The sequence below is a fragment of the Hippocampus bargibanti genome, linkage group LG06 (genome assembly GCF_051943395.1).
Source record: "Hippocampus bargibanti isolate YZ-2025 linkage group LG06, ASM5194339v1, whole genome shotgun sequence".
Taxonomy (NCBI): domain Eukaryota; kingdom Metazoa; phylum Chordata; class Actinopteri; order Syngnathiformes; family Syngnathidae; genus Hippocampus; species Hippocampus bargibanti.
The window spans coordinates 31,101,897-31,123,544 of NC_142739.1; the positions used below are offsets into that span (position 1 = coordinate 31,101,897).

Sequence of the window (21,648 nt, forward strand, 5' to 3'; positions counted from 1 at the left end):
TCTCGTTATATGGATATCGGTTATATCGATAGTCCCGGTTATATCGATACTATTTCTATGAACTCAAGGAGAAAATTACATGCCCGCAGGATCGGATATATCGATAGTCCCGTTATATCGATATTTTTTCCCACTCCTGAAAATATCCATATAACGAGACTTTACTGTATATAAACATATGCTCTCTATTTGCTATGTAGTTGGCTCACTACCTGGCTAGCTAGTTAGCTCTCTGTTTGCGATCTAGCTGGCTAGCTAGCTATTAGTTAGCAAGCTAGCTTTCTATCTGTTTGAGCTACTTTTGGGTTGAATGAACGCTGGCGCATATGGCTGCCGCTGCTCACCCGCAGAAAAACTTTAAACTGTAAAGTGACCTTGAGATTTTTGAAGGGCGCTTAGAAATGACAAGCATTATTATTATTCATTTCATTTATACGCGCCTTTCAAAACTCTCAAAGCCACTTTACAGTCACATGACAAGTTTTTCTGCTGGAGCGTTAGAGGTAATCACAGTGGAGAGGTAGTCAGATTGGCTAATGAGGTGAAATCAGAGCCAGGGATAGAACAATCGTTGTAATCAGATTGGTTTCAGGGAGTGGTCCACTGCTCCCCCAACCTTAGAGCAGGGGAGAACCTATCAGAGCAGATGTCTTGCACCGCCACCTCTGTCCATTTGGGATATATGGCCACCACTCCTCGACACAGACGTCCGGCTAGTTTTGTCTTTTGTCTGCATCTTCTCCCTGATTCGCCTTTTGCTATTGGCTGAAAATGACGTCACGAAGGCCACAAGAGCTCAGGTAAGCCTTGAAGGCGACATGTGTCTTTCGCGAACGAGCTGCTTCTTAAAGCCGGATCTCTGAAGTAAACGAAGAGAGCCGGTTCCTAACAAGGAGCCGGAAATGGAAGCTGACTTTTTTTGTCCTCTAGTCCCCGCCCCCAGTCTTCGGTTAAAGCCGCACGTGATTGGTCAAGATCCGTGGTAGAGGAGGGAGGCGAGAATTAGACACGCAGCAGTGAGGAGAAGGGGGGATGAGGGGGGGTTTGGCTGGACAGGTGGACAAATATTATCATAGTATGCTGTTGTTATGATGATATTTTTACTAGTTGTTATGATAGCATTATTAATATGAAAAGCAAATGAGTGACAGCTGATCGTCAGACCAGAGTAACCACAGGGAAAGTGAAAATTAGCATCCGCTAGCTCTGTGCACATAGAAATCAAGACAAATATTTGATATAGTGTATTTCTTACTTGAGTAATTTGTTGTTCACATCCTTATATGTACGTGATTTTTGGTAGCAACTAAAAACAAACAAACTGGAGATCCAAAAGAGCCGGATCTTTTTGAGTGAGCCGAGCCAAAAGAACCGGTTCACTTTGGAGACCCGCGAAATCTCGGCTTTGGTTTGAGCAGGTTGCCACCTTGACTCTCGCGAGATGATAACAATCTGTGTTGAAACAATTAGAAAACTTCCCGAGTGCAATGGAGGGGGGGGGTGTCATTTCTTGCGCAACCCACCGACACCAAAGTAGAAAAACCGCAAAGGTCAGCGCGGAAGTGAACAAGCCGCGACAAGTCGGACGCCAAAGGAGACGCGACCGGAGACGCGCGGCCATCCGCTTTCCCCGAAGACTCTGGGCGGAGTTTCGGGAAAGTTCCCCCGAGCCTCCGGGGCGGACTCGGACTCGCACCTGAGGGTCTCCCCGCGCCAGAAGGAACCAGCGCCGCGCCACCGCGACATGTACACGACGGAGCGGCGGCGGATGAGCCTCCGGCGGGAGTCCGCCGGGGGCTCGCGGGCGTCGGCGGGAAGTTTGTGGCAGGACCCGCTGGCCACGGAGCTCAGCGGCCGCGGCCTCGCCGCCAGGACCTGCGTCGTCTCGCCCCGGAACCGCGGCCGGGCCGTGTCGGTGGCCTACGTCGCCAACGACGGGGACGGCGAGGCGGCCGCGGAGGCGACCGCAGAGGCGGAGGAGGCGGCGGCGGTCGTCGCGGCCGCCCCGGCCGAGCGGCGCTTGTCCCTGGCTTGCCTGAGGGAGGCGTGCGCCGACACGCGGGCCTCCTTGAAAAGCATCCCCTTCGAGAGGATCTCCATGGCGACCACCGACGTCCTGGACAGCCTCTACAACGCCGGTCAGTTGGACAACTTTGTCGCACTCCGAACTCAACAATTGGCTCCAAAACAAACAAACAAACAAACAAACAAACACAGTCTCCCTTTATGTCAAGTAAACGACAACATTTGACTCTCTGCTACTTTCTACTATCTTTGTGACTGCCTTATTCCCTGTATAGGATAGCTGTCCTTGTTAAGCACTTTGTTACAACTTCAGCGCTATGATATAAATCAATATCAGAATCAGAAAGCCTTTTTGTAATCTCACAATGGGGAAATGTGTAATGTACAGCAACAAAATTTAAACATAAACAAAGTATTCTATTCTATATATGTATTGTAGTGTATTTTTGAATAATCAAGAATCAGAAAACCTTTATTCGTCCCACAATGGGGAAATTTGCAGTCCACAGCGGCAATTTGAAAGGGGGAGGGGTAATAATTACTACTACTACGACTACTAATACTACATAGCTAGCGAGATAGCCAGCTAATACATAGCTAGCCAGATAGCCAGACAGCTAATGGATACTTAGCTAGATAGCTAGCCAGATAGCCGTCCCTGCCTGCCTGCCTGCCACGATGATTTCTGCCAACTGGGTTTCCTGCCAGACGTGGCCGTGGTGGAGATGAGCGACTCTTTCTGCCAAGCGTCCCTCTTCTACCACTTGGGAGTGCGAGAAAGTTTCAGCATGACCAACAACATCATCCTGTACTGCTACGAGGAGGACGCAGACCTGCAGGCCGTCAAGGTGGGACGGCGTTCCCCAAGGCTCCTTCACGGGGCCGAAATGAGAGACCTTGGCTTACAAACGCTTTAGCTAACGGACTTTTCACTTTACGAACATTAAATTCGCCAGAATATAATCTTGGCATACCAACTAGTTTACATTGCTCGCTAATCTTTGTTTACATTTTGAACTTCCTGATACGTCATATCCTGCCTTCCCTTACATGATGTCGCATTTACATCCTTTCGCGTCACGCGCTGCGCGTCGTATAAAATGTTCTCCCTTACCGTCAAAATAACAAAATAACAACACTGGCAATGCATTATTCTCATTTTAATGATTCATTATGGGAAATTGAGGTTTGGAAGGCACACCTTTCTCCTTACACACACTTTCTGGGAACTAATTAAGTTTTTAACATGAGCTATCACTTTATTTTGTGTAGTTTTAAGGTTTATTTAGTAGAAAATGATGTTTTATGGGGACCTGGGAACACATTATTCTCATTTTAATGGTTTCTTATGGGGAATTGATGTTTGGAAGACACACTTTTCGCCTTACACTTTCTGGGAACCAATTTTTGTTTGTTTGTAAGCTGGGGTATCGCTGTATTTCATGGCTGAATGCTCTCAACCAGAGTCGTCCCATTTTGTGGCCTTCAGGAGCAGTGCGGAAGCTACACGTTCCTCCCTTACGTGGTGACGTCTCAGGGCAAAGCGTTCGCCTGCGACGGCACGGCCATGGCCGCCATCCAAGAGCTGATGCGGCCCGCCTTCCAGCTGGACTCGCTTCTCACGCCGCTGGCCGACAGACTGGCGCAGTTGCTCAACAACGTGGATGTGCAGTCCAGGTGAGCCTTCACCGTCCTCATGCAGTGATACCTTAGCTTAGCAACGCTTTAGCTAACAAACTTTTCGCCTCACCAACATTAAATTTGCGAGCATATCACCTTGGCTGACGGACTAGTTTTTGCCGTATGAACCGAAGCACGCGGCGCCACGGTGGCTGGCGGACTAGTTTTCTTTGAGTGCAGACGTGGTTTGTTATCGAGTGAGCGAAAAAGACCCCACCGCAGGCTAGTGTTAAGCCATAGGGAACGCAAAAGAAAATGACGGTCGAGCAGACGAAGATCATGGAAAAACACCAACGAGGTGTGCGTTGGTGTGACTACTATCGGTACGCTGAGTCGACCATTGCTACGTGTGGCTAAAGGTTTATGAAGGCAATAGAAGGGGTTGAAAAACGTCTGTTGATTTCGATGAACAAAAAGCAACTAGCGGGGGACTGTGCGAGTGAGGGTGTTATCGGCCAGAAAGCACGGCAACTTCATTGGATATCAAGAGGCAACGACATCAACGACCATTACAAAGGTCAATAAAACAACTTTATGGTACAGTGCAGTGTATTTCTATCATTACAATACAATAGCACAATAATTATACATAAAATAAGGTCTATTTTGTGTAGTTTTACGCCTTATTTAGTAGAAAATGATGTTTTTATGCGGACCTGGGAACGGATTATTCTCATTTGAATGGTTTCCTATGGGAAATTAAATATTGGGATACACAGTTTTCGCCTTACCCACTCTGTGTGGGAAGTGTGTAGTTTTTCTGACGGAAATGTTTGTTTGTCTTGTGTGCGCGCCAGCGAATATTTTGGCGAGTCGATTCGCCAGGAGATCCGCTTGGCCAGGGAGCGCTTGGGCGGCGAGGCCCTCAGCCAGGAGTTGAGTCGCATCCAGATGCGCTTGGACAGCGTCGACCTGCTCACCCCCGACATCGTCATCAACCTGCTGCTGTCCTACCGGGACATTCAGGTCACTACTTGAGGACCGGCTAGAAAGATCACAATCACAATCAGAAATTTCATTACTAAGCGCCTTTCAAAACTCACTTACAGGTAAGGTAACAGGCTAAGTTTTTCTGTGGGTGAGCAGCGGCAACCACGCGCGCCAGCGTTCACTCAACCCGAAAGTAACTCAAATAGAGAGAAAGCTAGCACGCTAGCTAATCGATAGCTAATAGCTATATAGGTAGCATGAAATATACAGCTAGCTAGCCAGCTAGCTAGCAAATAGAGATCTTATGTTGATCTGATTCCATTCTTGTTACCGATTTACTCCATTTGAACCTACTTGCTCCTCTGTTTTGCTTTTATTTTGACAGGACTACGACGCCATGATCAAACTGGTGGAGATGCTGAACAAGCTGCCCATGTGCCTGGTGGCAAGGCACCAAAATATTAAGTTCCACTACATTTTTGCTCTCAACAGGTAAAGCGCTTTGGTTTCCCGTCGGCTTCTACTCTGGCGTCCGTGGACATTTTGGAGCTCATTTGGATTCTTTGGTGGCGGCCGACAGGAGGAACCGGGCGGGTGACCGCGCCAAAGCTCTGGAGGAGATCCTCCCCATGGTGGAATCGGAGGGCAAGGCGGTGTCGGACGTCTACTGCCTGTGCGGTCGCATCTACAAAGACATTTTCATCAGCTCGGACTTCACCGACCGGCACAGCAGAGATCAGGCCTGCTACTGGTATCACAATCGCAATCGCAATCGTACATTTCATTTCGAAACTCTCAAGGTCCCTTTACGGTTACAGGATAAGTTTTTTTCTGCGGGTGAGCAGCGGCAGCCACACGCGCCAGGGTTCACTCAACCCCAAAGTAACTTAAATAGATAGCGAATAGATAGCCGATAGCTAGCGAATAGATTACCAATAGCTAGCTAGCACATAGCTAGGTATTAGCCAGCGTATGCGCCCTTTGCCCCCCCCTCCTCCCCAAGATCCCCTTTTTTCATCCAGCGGCTGCTTCTCGCCTCTCGCTTAGGTACGGCAAAGCCTTTGAGACGGAGCAGACGCTTCACTCGGGGATCAACAACGTGGTCCTCCTGATGGCGGCGGGTCACCACTCGGATTCCTCCATCGAGCTGCGCAAAAAAGGTCCCGTCGCACGGCCTTTTATTCATCATCATCACAATAACAATCCATTTCATTTATAAGCGCCTTTCAAAACTCTCAAGGTCACTTTACAGGCACAGGATCAGTTTTTTCTCTGGGTGAGCAGTGGCAGCCACATGCACCAGCGTTTACTCAACCCGAAAGTAACTCAAATAGATAGAAAGCTAGTTAGCTGGCTAATAGATAGCTAGGTAGCTAGCTAGCAAGATATCTAGCTGGATAGCTAGATAAATAAAACATTTTTTTTTTAAAATTAATGATTAATACAACTTTTTTTTCGTCTTTGGTCCCGCCTGTGAATTTGGTTGTTCTCCAGGCGTGACCTTGAGCACCCTGCTGGGCCGCAAGGGCAGCCTGGAGAAGATGAAGGACTACTGGGACGTGGGCTTCTACCTGGGCGCTAACATCCTGGCTAACGGCCACAGGAAAGTCATCGAGGCTGCCGAGAAGCTCTACAAGCTCAAGGCTCCCCTTTGGTGAGGCCTCGCTTAGCCAAATGCTAACGCACGGCGCCCGGATTTCGTCTTCTTTTTCTTCTGCTTCCAGGTACGTGGCATCGGTGATGGAGACGTACGTTCTGTACCGGCAGTTCGCCAAGCCTCCCGACGTGACGTCTTCCAAACGGGACACGGCCGATTTCTGGATGGAACTGCTTTTGCAGTACTGCCAACCCGCCGTCCTCACCGAGCGCTGCCCGGTCGGTAACGCTCTAGCAAAATCTAGCTAGCTATTAGCTGGCTGTTAGCTGTCGGCTATCTCTTAGCTGTTTATTCGCTATACAATAGCTAGCTAGCTTTCTACCTTTTTGAGTTACTTCCAGGTTGAGTGAACGCTGGTGCGTGTGGCTGCCGCTGCTCACCCACAGAAAAACTTATCCTTTGACTGGAAAGTGACCTTGAGAGTTTTGAAAGGCGCTTAGAAATTAAATGGATTATTATTAGCTATCTATTAGCTAGCCAGCTCGCTTTCTATCTATTTGAGACATTGTGGGTTAAGTGAATGCTGGCGCATGTGGCTGCCTCTGCTCACCCAGAGAAAAACTGATCCTGTGACTGGAAAGTGACCTTGAGAGTTTTGAAAGGCGCTTAGAAATCAAATGGATTATTATTATTATTATTGTGGTTGTTATTGTTGTTGTTGTTATGATGATGATTGAAGGAAGGTCCAACATGTTTTTCAGGTTCTCATCCTGGAACCCAGCAAAGTCCTTCAGCCCGCGCTGGTGTCGGTCAGCCAGGGGGACCAAAGTCGCACCGTGCAGCTCAAACACGTCACCCCCTTTAAGGTACGCCCCGCCCGCCTGCAGTCGCGCACCCGCTAAGTCACTGGTGTCCAAGTCAAGGCCCGGGGGCCATATCTGGGCCGCCACTTCATTTTATTCGGCCCGCGAAAGCAAATCAAACTTGTAAAAGTCCACGCTCGTCTATCGAGCTAGCGATCGAGCATGTTAGCAAGCTACCTAGCTGTCTTTCTATTCAGCTGGCTAGCTAACCGTTACAATGTGGCAAAAAAATAAGAGTTTGACACCCCTGTATGTTAGCTAGCTAGCTAGCTCACTCTTTTTCTATTCAGCTAGCTGGCTAATCAATCCTTTACATAACAGGTGTCAAAGTTAAGTCCCGGGGGCCAAATCTGGCCCGCCACTTCATTTTATTTGACCCGTGAAAGCAAATCAAACTTGTGAAATTACATGTTCATCTTTCAAGCCAGCTAGCTAGCAACTGAGCTAGCTATCTGAGAGCTTTGAAAGGCACTTTTAAATTAAATAAAGAAATGAAAATGTATTATTATCTAGCGACCGAGCTAGCGTGATCGGCTAGCTAGCTAGTGATTGAGCTAGCTAATGAGTGAGCTAGCTACTTAGCTCACTCTTTTTCTATTCAGCTAGCTGGCTAATCAATCCCTTACATCACAGGTGTCAAAGTTAAGTCCCGGGGCCAAATCTGGCCCGCCACATCATTTCATTCGGCCCGTGAAAGAAAATGTCGTCTATCAAGCTTGCTAGCTAGCTCGCGATCAAGCATGTTTGTGAGAAAGCTATCTAGCTCTTTTTCTATTCAGCTAGCTGGCTAATCCCTTATATCACAGGTGCCAAATCTGGCCCCATACTTGATTTTATTCGGCCCGTGAAATGACATGCTCATCTATCGAGCTAGCTAGCTAGCTAGCAATCGAGCTTGTTAGCGAACTAACTCGCTCTCTTTCTATTCAGCTAACTCGGTGAACTTGAATAAAGAAGGAAATGGAGCTATCAGGAAGGAAGAATAAATCCCTTTTTAAATTGCGACCCTCATCACACACTTTGGCACGTACAGTCCTGAACATTCTACGCACACGTCTGCACAATATTTGACATACTTTTGCGTACGGGACTCTGCAACGTTGAGGTGAGCGCTGGAAGCCAAATCGCGAGGGTGTGGCGGCGTTTTGTGTGCGGGAATGTGCGTCCCGCCTCGGGATGTTGACTTTGTTTCTTCTTCAGGGTTTGCGCGTATGCCAAGTGGACCTGCAAAACACGGACCGAGCCGCCTTGCCCTCGTCTCCTTGTCACCGATTTCTTTGAATGTCTTTGTTTGTTTGTGCCAACAGAAAGGCTTACACCAGTGGACTTTCCCGGCTGCCGCAATCCGCGGAGTCAGGTATGCGGCGGCGTGTGCTAACAAATCCTCAAGTCGGCCTTACACAAACCAGTTCTTACGCAAACCGCCGCACGCGTCACAAGTCAAAACATCAAACGCGCCGCGCAATTCATGAATAATAATAATAATACTTTGAGTTTCTAAGTGCCTTTCAAAACTCTCTAGGTCACTTTACAGTCACAGGATAAAGGTTTTCTGTAGGTGAGCAGCGGCAGCCACACGCGCCGGCGTGCACTCAACCCTGAAGTAACTCAAATAGATAATAAGCTAGCTAGCTAACGGATAGCAAATAAATAGCGAATAGATCGCCAGATAGCCAACAGCTTACAGCCAGGTTGTTAGACAGTTAATAGATAACCAGCTAGCTAATGGATAGATATGAAATAGCTGATAGATAGGCAGATTGCCAGCTGTCTAGCTAATGGATAGAAAATAAATAGCTAATAGTTAGCCAGATAGCCGCCAGCTAGACAGCATACCGTCAGGCTGTTAGACAGTTAATAGCTAACCAGCTAGCTAATGGATAGCTAATAAATAGCTGCTAGATCGGCAGATTGCCAACAGCTAGACAGCTGTCTAGCTAATGGATAGAAAATAAATAGCTAATAGTTAGCCAGATAGCCAACAGCTGGCCAGCTAGACAGCTAATAGCTAACTAGCTAGCTAATGGATAGAAAATAATACATTTAATTTCTAAGCGCCTTTCAGAACTCTCAAGGTCACTTTAGAGTCACACGAACAGTTTTTCTGTGGGTGAGTAGCGGCAGCCACACGCGCCAGCCCGCATTCACTCAAGCCGGAAGTAACTCAAATAGATAGAAAGCTTGCTAGCTAGCTAATAGATACAATAATAATAATAATCCATTTAATTTATAAGCACTTTTCAAAACTCACGGTCACATGTATTTCTAAAAAGTTCAACAGCTAGCTAAAATGGCTATCTAGTAAGCTAATTCTTGTCAAGCTAGCAGTAGTTAACATCATGCATCTGGCTATCTAGTTAGTAAATGCATGGATTTGGAAAAAAGTTGTTTAGCGCAACAGCGAGCAAAAAAAGGTATGTTTTGAATAATTAATAATTAATTGATAATGTGAAAATGCTTTTGTTTGTTTGTTTGTTTGTTTGTTTCCCACGTTGCAGCACATCAAAGATTGACGAGCGCAGCTGCTTCCTGTACGTGCACTACAACTCGGACGACTTCCAGCTCTGCTTCCCTTCGGAGCAGCACTGCAAAGGGTGAGTGCCAGGCAGGGGGGGGGGGCGTCCTCAATGTCAAAGTCTCCTTTGGAGTCCAAAGAAATACAGTGATAGCTCAGCTTACAAACTTAATTGGTTCCCAGAAAGTGTGTGTAAGGCAAAAAGTTCCTCTGCCAAACATTTAGTTCCCATAGGAAACCATTAAAATGAGAATAATCCGTTTCCAGGTCACCATAAAACATAATTTTCTCCCAAATGAGCCTTAAAACTACACAAAATAAACCTTATTTTATGTATAATGAATGTGCTGTGGTATTGTAATGAAATAAATAAATAAATAAACAAACTGTACGATATAATAAAGTGGTTTTATTGACCTTTGTGATGGTCGTTGACGTCGTTGCTAAAATTGAAGCTTCTGCGGGTCCTGGAATTCAAGTGACAATGGCAAAAACCCCGGCAGCAGAGCGGTCGCCTTTTTGCACATCATCCGGCAGTCAATGAGTTAATGGGCACTCGGATGATCAGGTTTGGGGTTTTGGGGGGCGGGATTGAGTGACAGCTGTCCTATTTTGGAGCGTATTCCCAGAGATGGATTTGAACTCGATTGTCTTTTATCTCCCGAGTTTCTGCGATGTGGTCGGTTCTCTGCTCCGTCCGGCTGAGGACTCCCCCGCGGGTCTCAACCATCTGAGCGAGGGGATCCTGGAGGTGGGTCGCCGCCCCCCGCGGCCAAGCCAGACTGCCACTTTGTGTCCAAAAGTCGGTCGGCCCTGCCCGCAGTACGTCTACGAACGCAACGAGACCGGCGACAAGGTGGTCCTGGGAAAAGGCACGTACGGCGTGGTGTACGCCGGCAGGGACCTGAGCAACCAAGTGCGGATCGCCATCAAGGAGATCCCGGAGAAGGACCGCACGTGAGGGAACCCCCTCCCTCCAACCTGCGAGGTTCCTCCCGGTCCGCCGCTCACAAAGTGTCTCCCTCCCGCCAGTTATTCGCAGCCGCTCCACGAGGAGATCGGCCTCCACAAGCGGCTCAAGCACAGGAACATCGTCCAGTACTTGGGTTCCGTCAGCCAGGATGGTTTCATCAAGATCTTCATGGAGGAAGTGCCGGGAGGTTTGTCCCCCTCCGACCTCCTGAAACGCAAGATGCGATCGAGTCCGACGAGAGGTTTCGGGGCCTGCAGGAAGCCTTTCGTCCCTGCTGCGTTCCAAGTGGGGTCCCCTGAAAGACAACGAGGCCACCGTCATCTTCTACACCAAGCAGATCCTGGAGGGGCTGCGATATCTCCACGACAACCAGATCGTCCACCGCGACATCAAGGCAAAGCCACCGTCCGCGCTGGCCCGGCGAGGTTTGCGCCCGCCGCGCCTCTCATAGCGGCTTTTGTTTGGGTGTTTTTGGGGGGCGGGCTGCAGGGCGACAACGTGCTGATCAACACCTACAGCGGCGTCTTGAAGATCTCCGACTTTGGGACCTCCAAGCGACTGGCGGGGATCAACCCCTGCACCGAAACTTTTGCTGGTAACCAATGGCGAGCCGTGCTTTTCACATCGGGGCCTTCGGTGAATCCATCCAAGCCTTCTTAACTCTTTGATGACGATACGACCTCGACAGCAGCTGCGACTGCAACTCATCGATAAATACATGGAACGCTAGCTAGCTAATAGATAGCCAGCCAGCCAGATAGCTAATAGATAGCAAATGATGATGATAATAATAATAATAATCAAGGTCACTTTACAGTCACAGGATAAGTTTTTCTGTGGGTGGGCAGCGGCAGCCACACACGCCACAGTTCACCCAACCCGGAAGTTAATAGATAGGAAGCTATCTAGCCAGCTAGTAGATAGCCAATAGATAGTTAACCACTTAGATAGCTCTATAGCTAATAGCTAGCCAGATAGTTAGTCAGCTCATACACTGAATGTCACTATTAAATACACAGATAGAAAGCTAGCTAGCCAGCCGGTCGATAGCTAATAGATAGCCACTTAGGTAGCTAGATAGTTAGCTAATACGCTGAACGTCAGTTCCGAAGAATTCCTGGACAAATCGAATTCACATCAGTCTGTGATTCAGACCTTTTGAGGCCAGCAGAGAAGGCCTCGCAGGTGACAGCGGCGACCTTTGTGCTTTTTTGCCAGGAACGCTGCAGTACATGGCGCCGGAGATCATCGACCAGGGCCCGCGAGGCTACGGCAAGCCGGCGGACATCTGGTCCCTGGGCTGCACCGTCATCGAGATGGCCACGGGCAAGACGCCCTTCCACGAGCTGGGCAGTCCTCAGGCCGCCATGTACAAGGTCAGGACGCCGTCTCGGACCCGGTCCGGGATCTCGGCGCCGGCGTTGACGGGCCTCGGCGGCGCTTCCAGGTGGGCATGTTCAAGATCCACCCCAACGTGCCGGAGAGCATGTCGGCCGAGGCCAAGCGCTTCATCATGCAGAGTTTCGAGCCCGACCCGGACGACCGGGCCACGGCGGCGGACCTGCTCGGCGACGCCTTCCTCAAGTCGGCCCCCCGGAAGAAGGCCAAGGCCCCGCCGGAGTGGGACCCCCGAGACTCCTCCGCCGGTGGGTGGGACCCCCTCATCCGTCCGGGCGCCGCCACGCCGCCGTCTGACCTCGGAGCCTTTCCCAGGGGACTACCAGCGCAGCCTGTCCGTGCCCGTCTCCGTCCTGGTGGAGGACGCCGACTCCTGCCCGGACTCGGTGGACCTGTCCTGCTCGCTGGACTTCAGGGGCGCCCGCCGCGCTGACTTTCGAGAGCATTGCGTCTCGGAGAGCCCGCCCGCCAACGGGCGATTCCTGCTGTGAGTAACCGGGCCCGATTAGCCGCATTAGCTCACCGCGCTAGCTGGAATGGCTTCATCGGTCTTGATGAACGGACGCTTTACAGGGCACGCTTCACCCGCAGGCCGCATTGTGTTTATGGATTAGCCGGCAAGCTCAATAGAAAGAGAGCTAGCTAGCTCAATCACTAACTCTCGATCGCTAACGAGATGGATCGCTAGCTAGCTTGATAGCTAACTAGCTCCATTTGCTGAATAGTTTGATTACTAACTAGCTTGTTGCTAACTAGCTCGATCGCTAACTAGCTTTGTTGCTAACTATTTCGATCGCTAGCTATCTCGATGTATGAGCATGGAATACCCCAAGGTGGATTTCCTTTGGTGGGCCGAATAAAATGATGTGGCGGGCCAGATTTGGCCCCGGGTCTTCACTTTGACACCTGCGAAGTAGTGGACAGCCTTGTTCGCTTTGTCATCGCGGACGTGCGGCTGCTAGCGTCAAGGCGCTAATTTTGTTTTCCTCCCATCTGCAGCGTCGCGCGCGTTATTTTGGCGGGGTACGGGGGCGGGACTTGTTTTTGACGCCCACCCTGTCGTCCGTCCAGGGTGCCTGAGGACTCCACGCTGGACGTGTGCAGCCCGGCGTCCACCAACGAGAACTTGGGCTCCTTCATGCTGAGGAAGGACAGCGAGAGGAGGGCCACCCTGCACCGCGTGCTCAGCGACGACATGGCCCGCGTGGTGGCCAACATCCAGGAGGCCTTGCCGCAGGTACGTCCACGCAAGAAGAGCTCCGCGACGTTTTCTTTCCATTGCCAGACCAATAAAGGTTAGCTAATAAGCCTCCGCGTTGCAAAATAATCATAATCATAATCATAATCCATTTCATTTCTAAGCACATTTCAAAACTCTCAAGGTCACTTTACAGTCACAGGATCAGTTTTTCTGTGGGTGAGCAGCGGCAGCCACATGCGCCAGCTTTCACTCAACCTGGAAGTAACTCATATAGGTAGAAATCTAGCTAGCTAGCCAATAGATTCACTCAACCCGGAAGTAACTCAAATTGATAGAAAGCTAGCTAGCTAGCTCATAGATAGCCAGCCAGATAACAAGCTGGCTAATAGATAGCTAGCCAGCCCGCAAGATAGCTAATGATGGAGAGGCCCTTGACCCTTCTTTGTTTTTCAATCTCCCAGTCGGAGCGGTCGTCGCTCACGTCGGACCGCATCACCGATCTGGTTGGCTGCCTCCGCTCCAACATCTGCTCGCCGGACAAGAGGCGGCTGAGCAGAAGCCTGCGGGGCCTCTCCGCCGCCGTGCCTCTGCGTGGCCTGCAGGCGGTGCTGTTTGGCTTCCAGGACGCCGTATGTGGACCGAGTGCGGTGGCACCCAACACGTTTATCTCCTTAGCTCCGATGGATCGTGTGCGCCCTTTGCGCAGGTCAAGAAGGTGTTGAGGCAACAGCAGGTGAAGCCTCACTGGATGTTCGCCCTGGACAATCTTCTCCGGCAGGCCGTGCAGGACGCCATCACCGTGCTTCTCCCAGGTGCCATTCCACCTGGGAACGGATTATTCCTATGGGAAATGAATGTTTGGAGTACACACTTTTCACACACACACAAGTTCTGTCAATAAACAATCAAAAACCAAGACCGCCGAAAGTCCAAAGACGGTGGGACTGATGTTGGTATGTGGTTCCATACCCCCGCGTTAGAACTGAAGCTCCAGCTGCAGTCGTCATTCGAGAGCGATGATGGCAGTCTGGAGGAACCGCCGGCTAACACGGACGGCGAACGTCACGAGGACGAGGATGCGGCGGTCGTGGAAGGCCAACCGTGCGAGTGTCCGGACAAGATGCCGACGGGGGCTGCCGACGCCATCCTGGACGGTAACTGCCCGCTCAGCCGTCAACTGAGGGATCTCCGACTGGAGACCAGAAGGTGGATCACACTCACTGCATACATATCGAGCTAGCGAGATAGCTATCTTGCTAGCTTGCTATTATTCTATTTATCTAGCTATCAAACTGTCGAGATATCAAACTATCTAGCTAGCTATTTAGCTAGCTAGTTATCTAGCTAGCTATCAAGCTGTCTAGCTAGCCGTTTATCTAGCTACCTGCCTATCTAGCTATCAAGCTATTTAGCTAGCTTGCCATCCATCTCGCTATCAAGCTATTTATCTAGCCATCTATCAAGCTATCAAGCAATTTATCTAGCCGTCTAGCGAGCTATCCAGCTATCCAAGCATCTGGCTATCAAGCTAGCCATCTATCTGGCTTTCAAGCTATCTATCGAGCTATCTAGCTAGCTATGTAGCTAGCCATCCATCTAACTATTAAGCTATCTAGCTAGCTTTTTAGCTAGCCATCCAACTAGCTATCAAGCTATGTATCTAGCTAGCCATCTAGCTAGCTATCAAGCTATCTAACTATCAAGGTATCTAGCTAGCCATCCATCTAGCTATCAAGATTTCTATCTAGTTAGCCGTCTACCTAGCTATCTAGCTAGCCAACCATCTAGCTATCAAGCTATGTATCTAGCTAGCTAGCTGTCATGGATTGTGACCGGCATTTGACTTTGACACTTCGTGTCCTGTCGCGTTTGAGACTGCTGAGCCTGCTGAGTGACAAGGAGCGAGAGTACCAGGACCTCCTGAGAACTTTGGTCCAGAAGAAGCAGGAGGACATCGATGCGCTCAGCGGACACGCTAACGGTAAAACTTTAGCTTTGTCATCATTGGCGGACGACAGAGAGAGAGGGAGAAAATGGATAGAAAACTCGTTTCAACTTTATTGGATTGGATTGGATTGGATTGGATATGCCTTTATTAGTCTCACAGTGGAGAAATTTACATTTCACAGCAGCAAAGTGATGAAAGGAATGAATAGTTCAAATCAATAGGATTGATAGTTCAAAGTTAGAGTGTAGACTACAAGGTTAAAATATCCCATCAATCAGGCTCCACAAATTACCCGCACAAGCCATCTGTACAATTTGAGAGAACATCCAAGCAAGGGAACCAGCGATCAATGAAGTTTCTAGTGTGTCTGCCTCCATCTGATGCTGTTGCAATATCACAACTTCTAAGATGTACAACCCAGAGCTCCTTGAGACACTTGATGCCAAAAGCGATCAACCCAGCTCAACAGAACACAATTGATGAGGAACTAGGTCAAATGATCGCAGAGAAAGCACGCCAACTTCACTCGGATATCGTCAAGAGGCAAACTGGAAGTTCGTCATCCATTGATGATTTCAAGGCTAGCCACGGATGCTTCGAGAACTTGAAGCGTCGTACAGGGATTCACAGTGTCATTTGTCATGGTGAGGTAGCCACTTCTGACGACAAAGCTGCCGAGGCTTACAAGGAATCATTCCTGAAGATGGTGAAAGAAGAAGGCTACGTAAGAACGTAGCCTTCTTCCAACAAGCACAACGCCCTGGAGTAGCGAAAACGCGTCAACGAAACAAACAGAAGGGTCCAAAGAAAGGAGCAAGAAGCATTGCACCCAAGAAAGCACAAGTGTTCAATGCTGATGAAAGCGGCCACTCCATTCCATCAAGCCATCAATGACCATCACAAAGGTCAATAAAACCACTTTATTATACAGTACAGTTTATTTCTTTAATTACAATCCAATAACACATTTATTATACATAAAATAAGGTCTGTTTTGTGTAGTTTTAAGGCTTATTTTGTGGGAAAATGATGTTTTATGGGGACCTGGGAACGGATCATTCTCATTTTAATGGTTTCCTATGGGAAATGAATGTTTGGGATACACACTTTTTTCCTTACACACACTTTCTGGGAACCAATTTAGTTTGTAAGCTAAGGTATCACCGTACCTCCATAGCACTTCCCTGTACTTTTTCCCCCTGGCATTTCCATTTAACCCTCTCAGTACCGCCGCCTGTTGGGCATCTGTGGCAATGCAATAGCAGACTCCAACTTGTTTTTTCTTTTTCTCTCGCATTTTATTTGCACTTCATGGCGTCTTTTTTGTCTTGTTTGGCCTTGGCGGAGGCCTTCATCTCATGACCTCGGGCCTTCGGCTTTCTGCACGACCGCTTTCTGTCACCTGACTCGCTCGCTCGTGACGGTTCAGGTGGTTGGATGCTTAGATGTTTCCATCACGTGTCATGTGAGTAGATGGCAGCTGGACCGGACCAAATAGAGACGATCCAGATGTGAAGGACATGGTGGACTGGCTGCAGACCATCCCGGTTGACCGGCAGACCGTTGAGAAGGTAACTCCGCCCGCCTGAGGCGACATCCATGTTGGATTGCTCCATCCGTTGACTTCCTGTTGATTGTTGTTTTTGTTTTCCCTCCCCAGTTGGTGGCGCACAAGTTCGCTTTGGATTGTCTTCTGCAAATGGCTGCCAGGGATGACTTGATGTACTGTGGCATCAAGTGAGCGCGCTCGCAATATCTTTATGCTAACAATAATTAATAATAATAATAATAACAATGCATTTAAAAGCACCTTGCAAAACTCTCAAGGTCACTTTACAGTCACAGGATAAGTTTTTCTACGGGTGAGCAGTGGCGGGCCACATGCACCAGCGTTCACTCAACCCGAAGTAACTCAAATAGATAGAAAGCTAGCTAGCTAGCCAATCGGTGGCCAACAGATGCCTAGCTCGATAGCCAGCCAGCTACATAGAAGGCTAGCTAGCTAACAGATAGCTAATAGATAGCCAGCTAAATAGTTAGCTAACTAGCTAGATAGCCATATAGCTAATAAATAGCCAGCTACATAGCTATCTACCTAGACAGATTGAAAATGGATAGCAAATAAATAGCCAGTTTGGTAGCTAGCTAATAGATGGCAAATGGATAGCGAGCTAGGTAGCTAGCTAGATAGCAAATGGATAGCCATCTAGATAGCTAGCTAATAGATAGCATTTTCATCAGAGAGTTGGATCCTCATTTTGAGCCCAACAAATCCACGGCCGCATTTAAATCACTCTGTGTCATGACATTCATTGTCCACACGATGGCGTAATGGAGCAAATGAAGCCTTGCGAGGCTTCATGATGCCACTGTGGCTTGCGTCGCTTTTTTGTTGTTGTTTTGAAGTCACACTTACCTCATTTTGCATTTCTAAATCGAATGTGAAGAAGATATTTGGTTGACGCGCTCCCAATTTGCGTTTCAGGGGAGGGATGCTGTGCCGCCTGTGGGCGGCCATTACGGCCCGCCGCCGCACGGGCCGACCCGCCGCGCTCGACCGGGACGGTCGCGCCTCTCCACTTTGACGCTTTTGATGGACAGGCTGGACCCGTTTGGGGCGCTGCCATTTTCTTTGCTCATCTCAACTCCTTCTTTGCACATTTCAATGTCAATATGTCACATATATCATCTCCATCCATATACAGTGATACCCCAGCTCACCAACTTCATTGCTTTCCAGAAAGTGTGGGTACGATGAAAAGTGTGTCTTCCAAGCATTAACTTCCCATAAGAAACCATTAAAATGAGAATAATCCGTTCCCAGGTCCCCATAAAACATCATTTTCTATGAAATAAGCCTGAAAACTACACAAAATACAGTGATACCTCAGTTCACAAACTTCATTGGTTCCCAAAAAGTGTGTGTAATGTGAAAAGTGTGTCTTCCAAACATTAATTTCTGATAGGAAACTATTTAAATGAGAATAATCCATTCCCAGGTCCCCATAAAACTCGTTGGTGTTTTTCCATGATCTCCTTCTTTTGCTTGACCGTCAGTTTCTTTTGTGTCTTCTTGCGCCACTAGCCTGTGGTGGGGTCTTTTTCGCTCCCATAATAGCAAAAGTACTCCACTCGATAACAAACCAAGTCTGCACTCAAAGAAAACTAGTCTGCCAGCGCCGTGTGATTTGGTTCGTCCGCCGAAAACTAGTTTGTATGCCAAAATTATATTCTGGCGAATTTAATGTTTGTAAAGTGAAAAGTTTGTTAGCTAAAGCGTTCGTAAGCCGAGGTATGACTGTATATTGCTTTTTACGTCTCATGGATTCCGTATGGCTCAATGTGAGCAATGCATGTTGTGGGACAAACGAAACCAGTGGCATCTCCATTTTTCTTTCATAAAGTTCCGATCTTTTCAGGGGTGCTTTGTTTGCTTGTCACGGGTGAGCCGAAGCCCCCCAGACAAGTTTTCCTCGAGGATCAGTCAGCAGCTATATATAGCTAGCTATATAGTTGTCCCATTGGCTAGCTAGCTAGCTATTAGCTATCTAGGTAGCTTTCTGTCTATTTGAGTTACTTCCGGGTTGAGCGAACGCTGGCGCATGTGGCTGCCGCATGTGGCTGCCGCTGCTCACCCACAGGAAAAACTTATCCCGTGACTGTAAAGTGACCTTGAGAGTTTTGAAAGGTGCTTATAAATGAAATGTATTATTATTATTATTAATGCTTCAACACTTTGCCGTCACTTGAAACCTGTGGAAGCATCGGTGAAAAAGAGAAGCGTGCCTGTTGACTTTGTTGCTTTATTTTGCTACTTTGTTCGCCAAACGGCTCCATCAACGCCCCTTCTACCCCGACCTCCGTGTCCCCGACCCCCAGAGGTCAAGAGAAGCCCCTCCCACCTGCTACTCGTTCATATTTGATCTCCTGAGTTGTCCCACCCCCAATCGCCGGCCATTTTTCTTTCTTCTTTTTCCATCTTTGGTTGTCTTGGTAATGAAAGCAAGTTGGCGGGGGACTGACGGGGGCCTCGTTAGAGATTGGGGGTCCCACAGGGGCCTTCTATTATTGTAGCGGTTTGGCATTGCTAGCGGACTGGAATGCGGCAACAAGAGAATGGAACGGAGGGAGGGGTGCATCTGATGGGCAGTTTGGAGGGGACGGACGGACACGTGATGTCATCGTTGGCTGTGGGATGACAACATCCCTTGTTCGGTCCATGAGAGTCGAGTCGAGGGGGGCGGCTGGGACACGTACTGAAAATGTGTACACCCCCCATCGCTCATCACAATCATCTTTATTGCCAATATGTAGAACACGCTGCACTAGTATCATCCCAAGAAAAATGGAGGCACTAGACACTTCCATTTGGGTTATAGTGAAGGAAATCCCGGCTCTTTCGGCTCTCAAACGGCTCAGCGGTTTGTTTTTTGACCTTGAAGAAGCTGCTGGATTCGGTGTAGGTGGCGCCTGCCGTGAGGGGAATTGCTGGAAAAGGTGGTGAGCAAGGTGTGGAGGGTCAAGTAGGATTTTAAGCGCCCTTGTTTGGATTCTTGCAGTGTGCAAGTCCTCCAGAGTGGACAAACTATGCCAAAGAGCCGTTACTCACATGCATTGTACACTGTGTGTGTGTGTTTGTATGACTAGTCTTGTGAGGACCACTAACATTTTATAGCATACATAGTGAGGACATTTTTGACAAGTGAGGACCTTTTGGCCAGTCCTCACAAGTGTTTCATTCTAAAGGCTTATATAGGGTCTATATATGCATCTGTTAAAGTTTCAGAGAGGTCCTCACAAATTCACCCAAAAGGATTGTTTTTGTGTATTTTCGTTGCACTTGGATACACACACTTTTTACTCACTGTGCGTGTGCATGTGTGTTTGTGTGGTTAATGAGAGGAAAAAGTTCATACCACAAAAAGTAAAGGTATATTTTAACCAAATTCACAGCAGGGGTAAGGACTTTGAATGTACCCATTCAGAGTCCTCTCTCCCACTGTTATTTCAGTTTCAAGTCCACTTGTTATTTTTTTTTTTTTTTTTAAAGAAGTGGGAAATGCTGTGAGATTTAGTGTTCTATTGTAACACTAATTCTTATAAAATTATAGTATTGCGTTATTGTTTCACTTATAAGCAATGGTGGTCCTCACTCCTGATCTGGAGTTATCCGGACCTCTCAAAACCATTGAAACAGGAATGTGTCCGTGTGTGTGTGTGTGTGTGTGTGTGTGTGTGTGTGTGTGTGTGTGTGTGTGTGTGTGTGTGTGTGTGTGTGTGTGTGTGTGTGTGTGTGTGTGTGTGTGTGTGTGTGTGTGTGTGCGCGTGTGTGTGTGTGTGTGTGTGTGTTGCAGCTGCATTATCAAAATCAAGCCCTTTCTTTCATTCAAGGAAATGGGAGTCAGGGTCCCCCCCCCACCCCACCATCCCTTTAACTTTATCCAGTTGCAGCGACATATGGGCTCGGGAGGGGGGGGGACACATTGAGGGTCGAGCACAGCTCAACAGCTGCACAAAAGAGCCCGTAGTGGGTCTTTTAAGATGGGGTCACCGAGACCCCCACGACGCCCAAGTGTGTCGTTCACCCCATTTTGGACAAAACCCGCAAACCCCCCCCCCCCCCCCCCCCCCCCCCCCCCCCCCCCACCGCCTTTGCAGATGCTTCCACAGGTGCTCAAGAAAAAAGACCGGGGGTCAGTGAATGCGACGTCATCAAGATGCATTCACGGTGTCATTGTTATTGGAGCATCCCAAAGCCAAAGAGCTGACTGACAGACAAAGTAAGCCTTCTCTTTCAATCAACTATGTTTGGCTTTAACTCGACGTTTATTTTATCCCGTGTTTTAAAATCATTAAAAGTGTTTGAGTAGAATGAAACGAACATTCAAATTAAATGGATGATGATGATGAATACAACTTATTTTCATCCAGCAATAATTAAAGTATCCCAGTGGCCACTCATAATTTACTTCTAAAACGTGTACCCCCGTTTTAGAAGTAAGTTTTAGAAGTCCTTGGGGGGGGGGAAGCTTTGCTCGACATTTTTGGGCAAAGAAAGAAAAGTTTTCAAATTTGCAGTCAGTGGGAGCAGCCCCAAATGCCCCAAATACATTGTTTTTCGGCGGGAGGAAGAAACCAACACAAACGGGGAGAACAGCACCACTTTTTGCGGGGACGCGGGTGGATAATCGTTATAATAACCCAGATAATCTCGTCAATGTGAATTTTAGAATTATATGGTGTGTAACATGATTTTTTAATGCGAAAATTTTGAGGGAAAAAAAGTCGCTGAACATTCATGTGTGGCCCCTGTTATTGTAATGGTACGGTCCGGCCCCGCCAGAGGCTGCCGGCTGGAGCTCAGCAATTTCAGCATCAACTGCAGCCATTAGCGCAGCCAAACACTTTCTCCTTTTCGAAGCACCCCCCAAAAACAAACCAACCCAAACCAAACATTTCCATAATCCTAACGATGTATGCGGACCGCGTTTGGTGACATTTTAGGTCCATTTCCCACT

The 21,648-nt window shown here is 48.3% G+C and overlaps 1 protein-coding gene across 3 annotated transcripts; it reads left to right on the plus strand.

The window, feature by feature from the left end:
* Positions 1 to 1,461: 1,461 nt before the first annotated feature.
* LOC148897275 (mitogen-activated protein kinase kinase kinase 5) lies at positions 1,462 to 17,949 on the plus strand. Of its 3 annotated transcripts, XM_088999122.1 has the most exons (28): positions 1,463 to 2,138; positions 2,734 to 2,873; positions 3,515 to 3,702; positions 4,503 to 4,671; positions 5,021 to 5,127; positions 5,216 to 5,386; positions 5,683 to 5,795; positions 6,130 to 6,289; positions 6,360 to 6,510; positions 6,994 to 7,098; positions 8,403 to 8,452; positions 9,594 to 9,689; positions 10,277 to 10,361; positions 10,434 to 10,567; positions 10,643 to 10,770; positions 10,841 to 10,977; positions 11,073 to 11,178; positions 11,802 to 11,959; positions 12,031 to 12,229; positions 12,297 to 12,468; positions 13,053 to 13,218; positions 13,644 to 13,811; positions 13,889 to 13,994; positions 14,163 to 14,388; positions 15,057 to 15,163; positions 16,604 to 16,701; positions 16,791 to 16,867; positions 17,616 to 17,949. In XM_088999122.1, exons 1-28 carry the CDS (start codon positions 1,745 to 1,747, stop codon positions 17,713 to 17,715), a joined length of 4,011 nt encoding a protein of 1,336 aa, XP_088855248.1. In that variant the 5' UTR covers positions 1,463 to 1,744; the 3' UTR covers positions 17,716 to 17,949. The 3 variants fall into 3 exon arrangements, with proteins under 3 accessions (XP_088855249.1, XP_088855248.1, XP_088855250.1); XM_088999124.1 differs by lacking the exon at positions 2,734 to 2,873 and having other exon boundaries at positions 1,999 to 2,138; XM_088999123.1 differs by lacking the exons at positions 16,604 to 16,701; positions 16,791 to 16,867; positions 17,616 to 17,949 and adding an exon at positions 15,539 to 16,563 and having other exon boundaries at positions 1,462 to 2,138.
* The last annotated feature ends 3,699 nt before the right edge of the window (positions 17,950 to 21,648 follow it).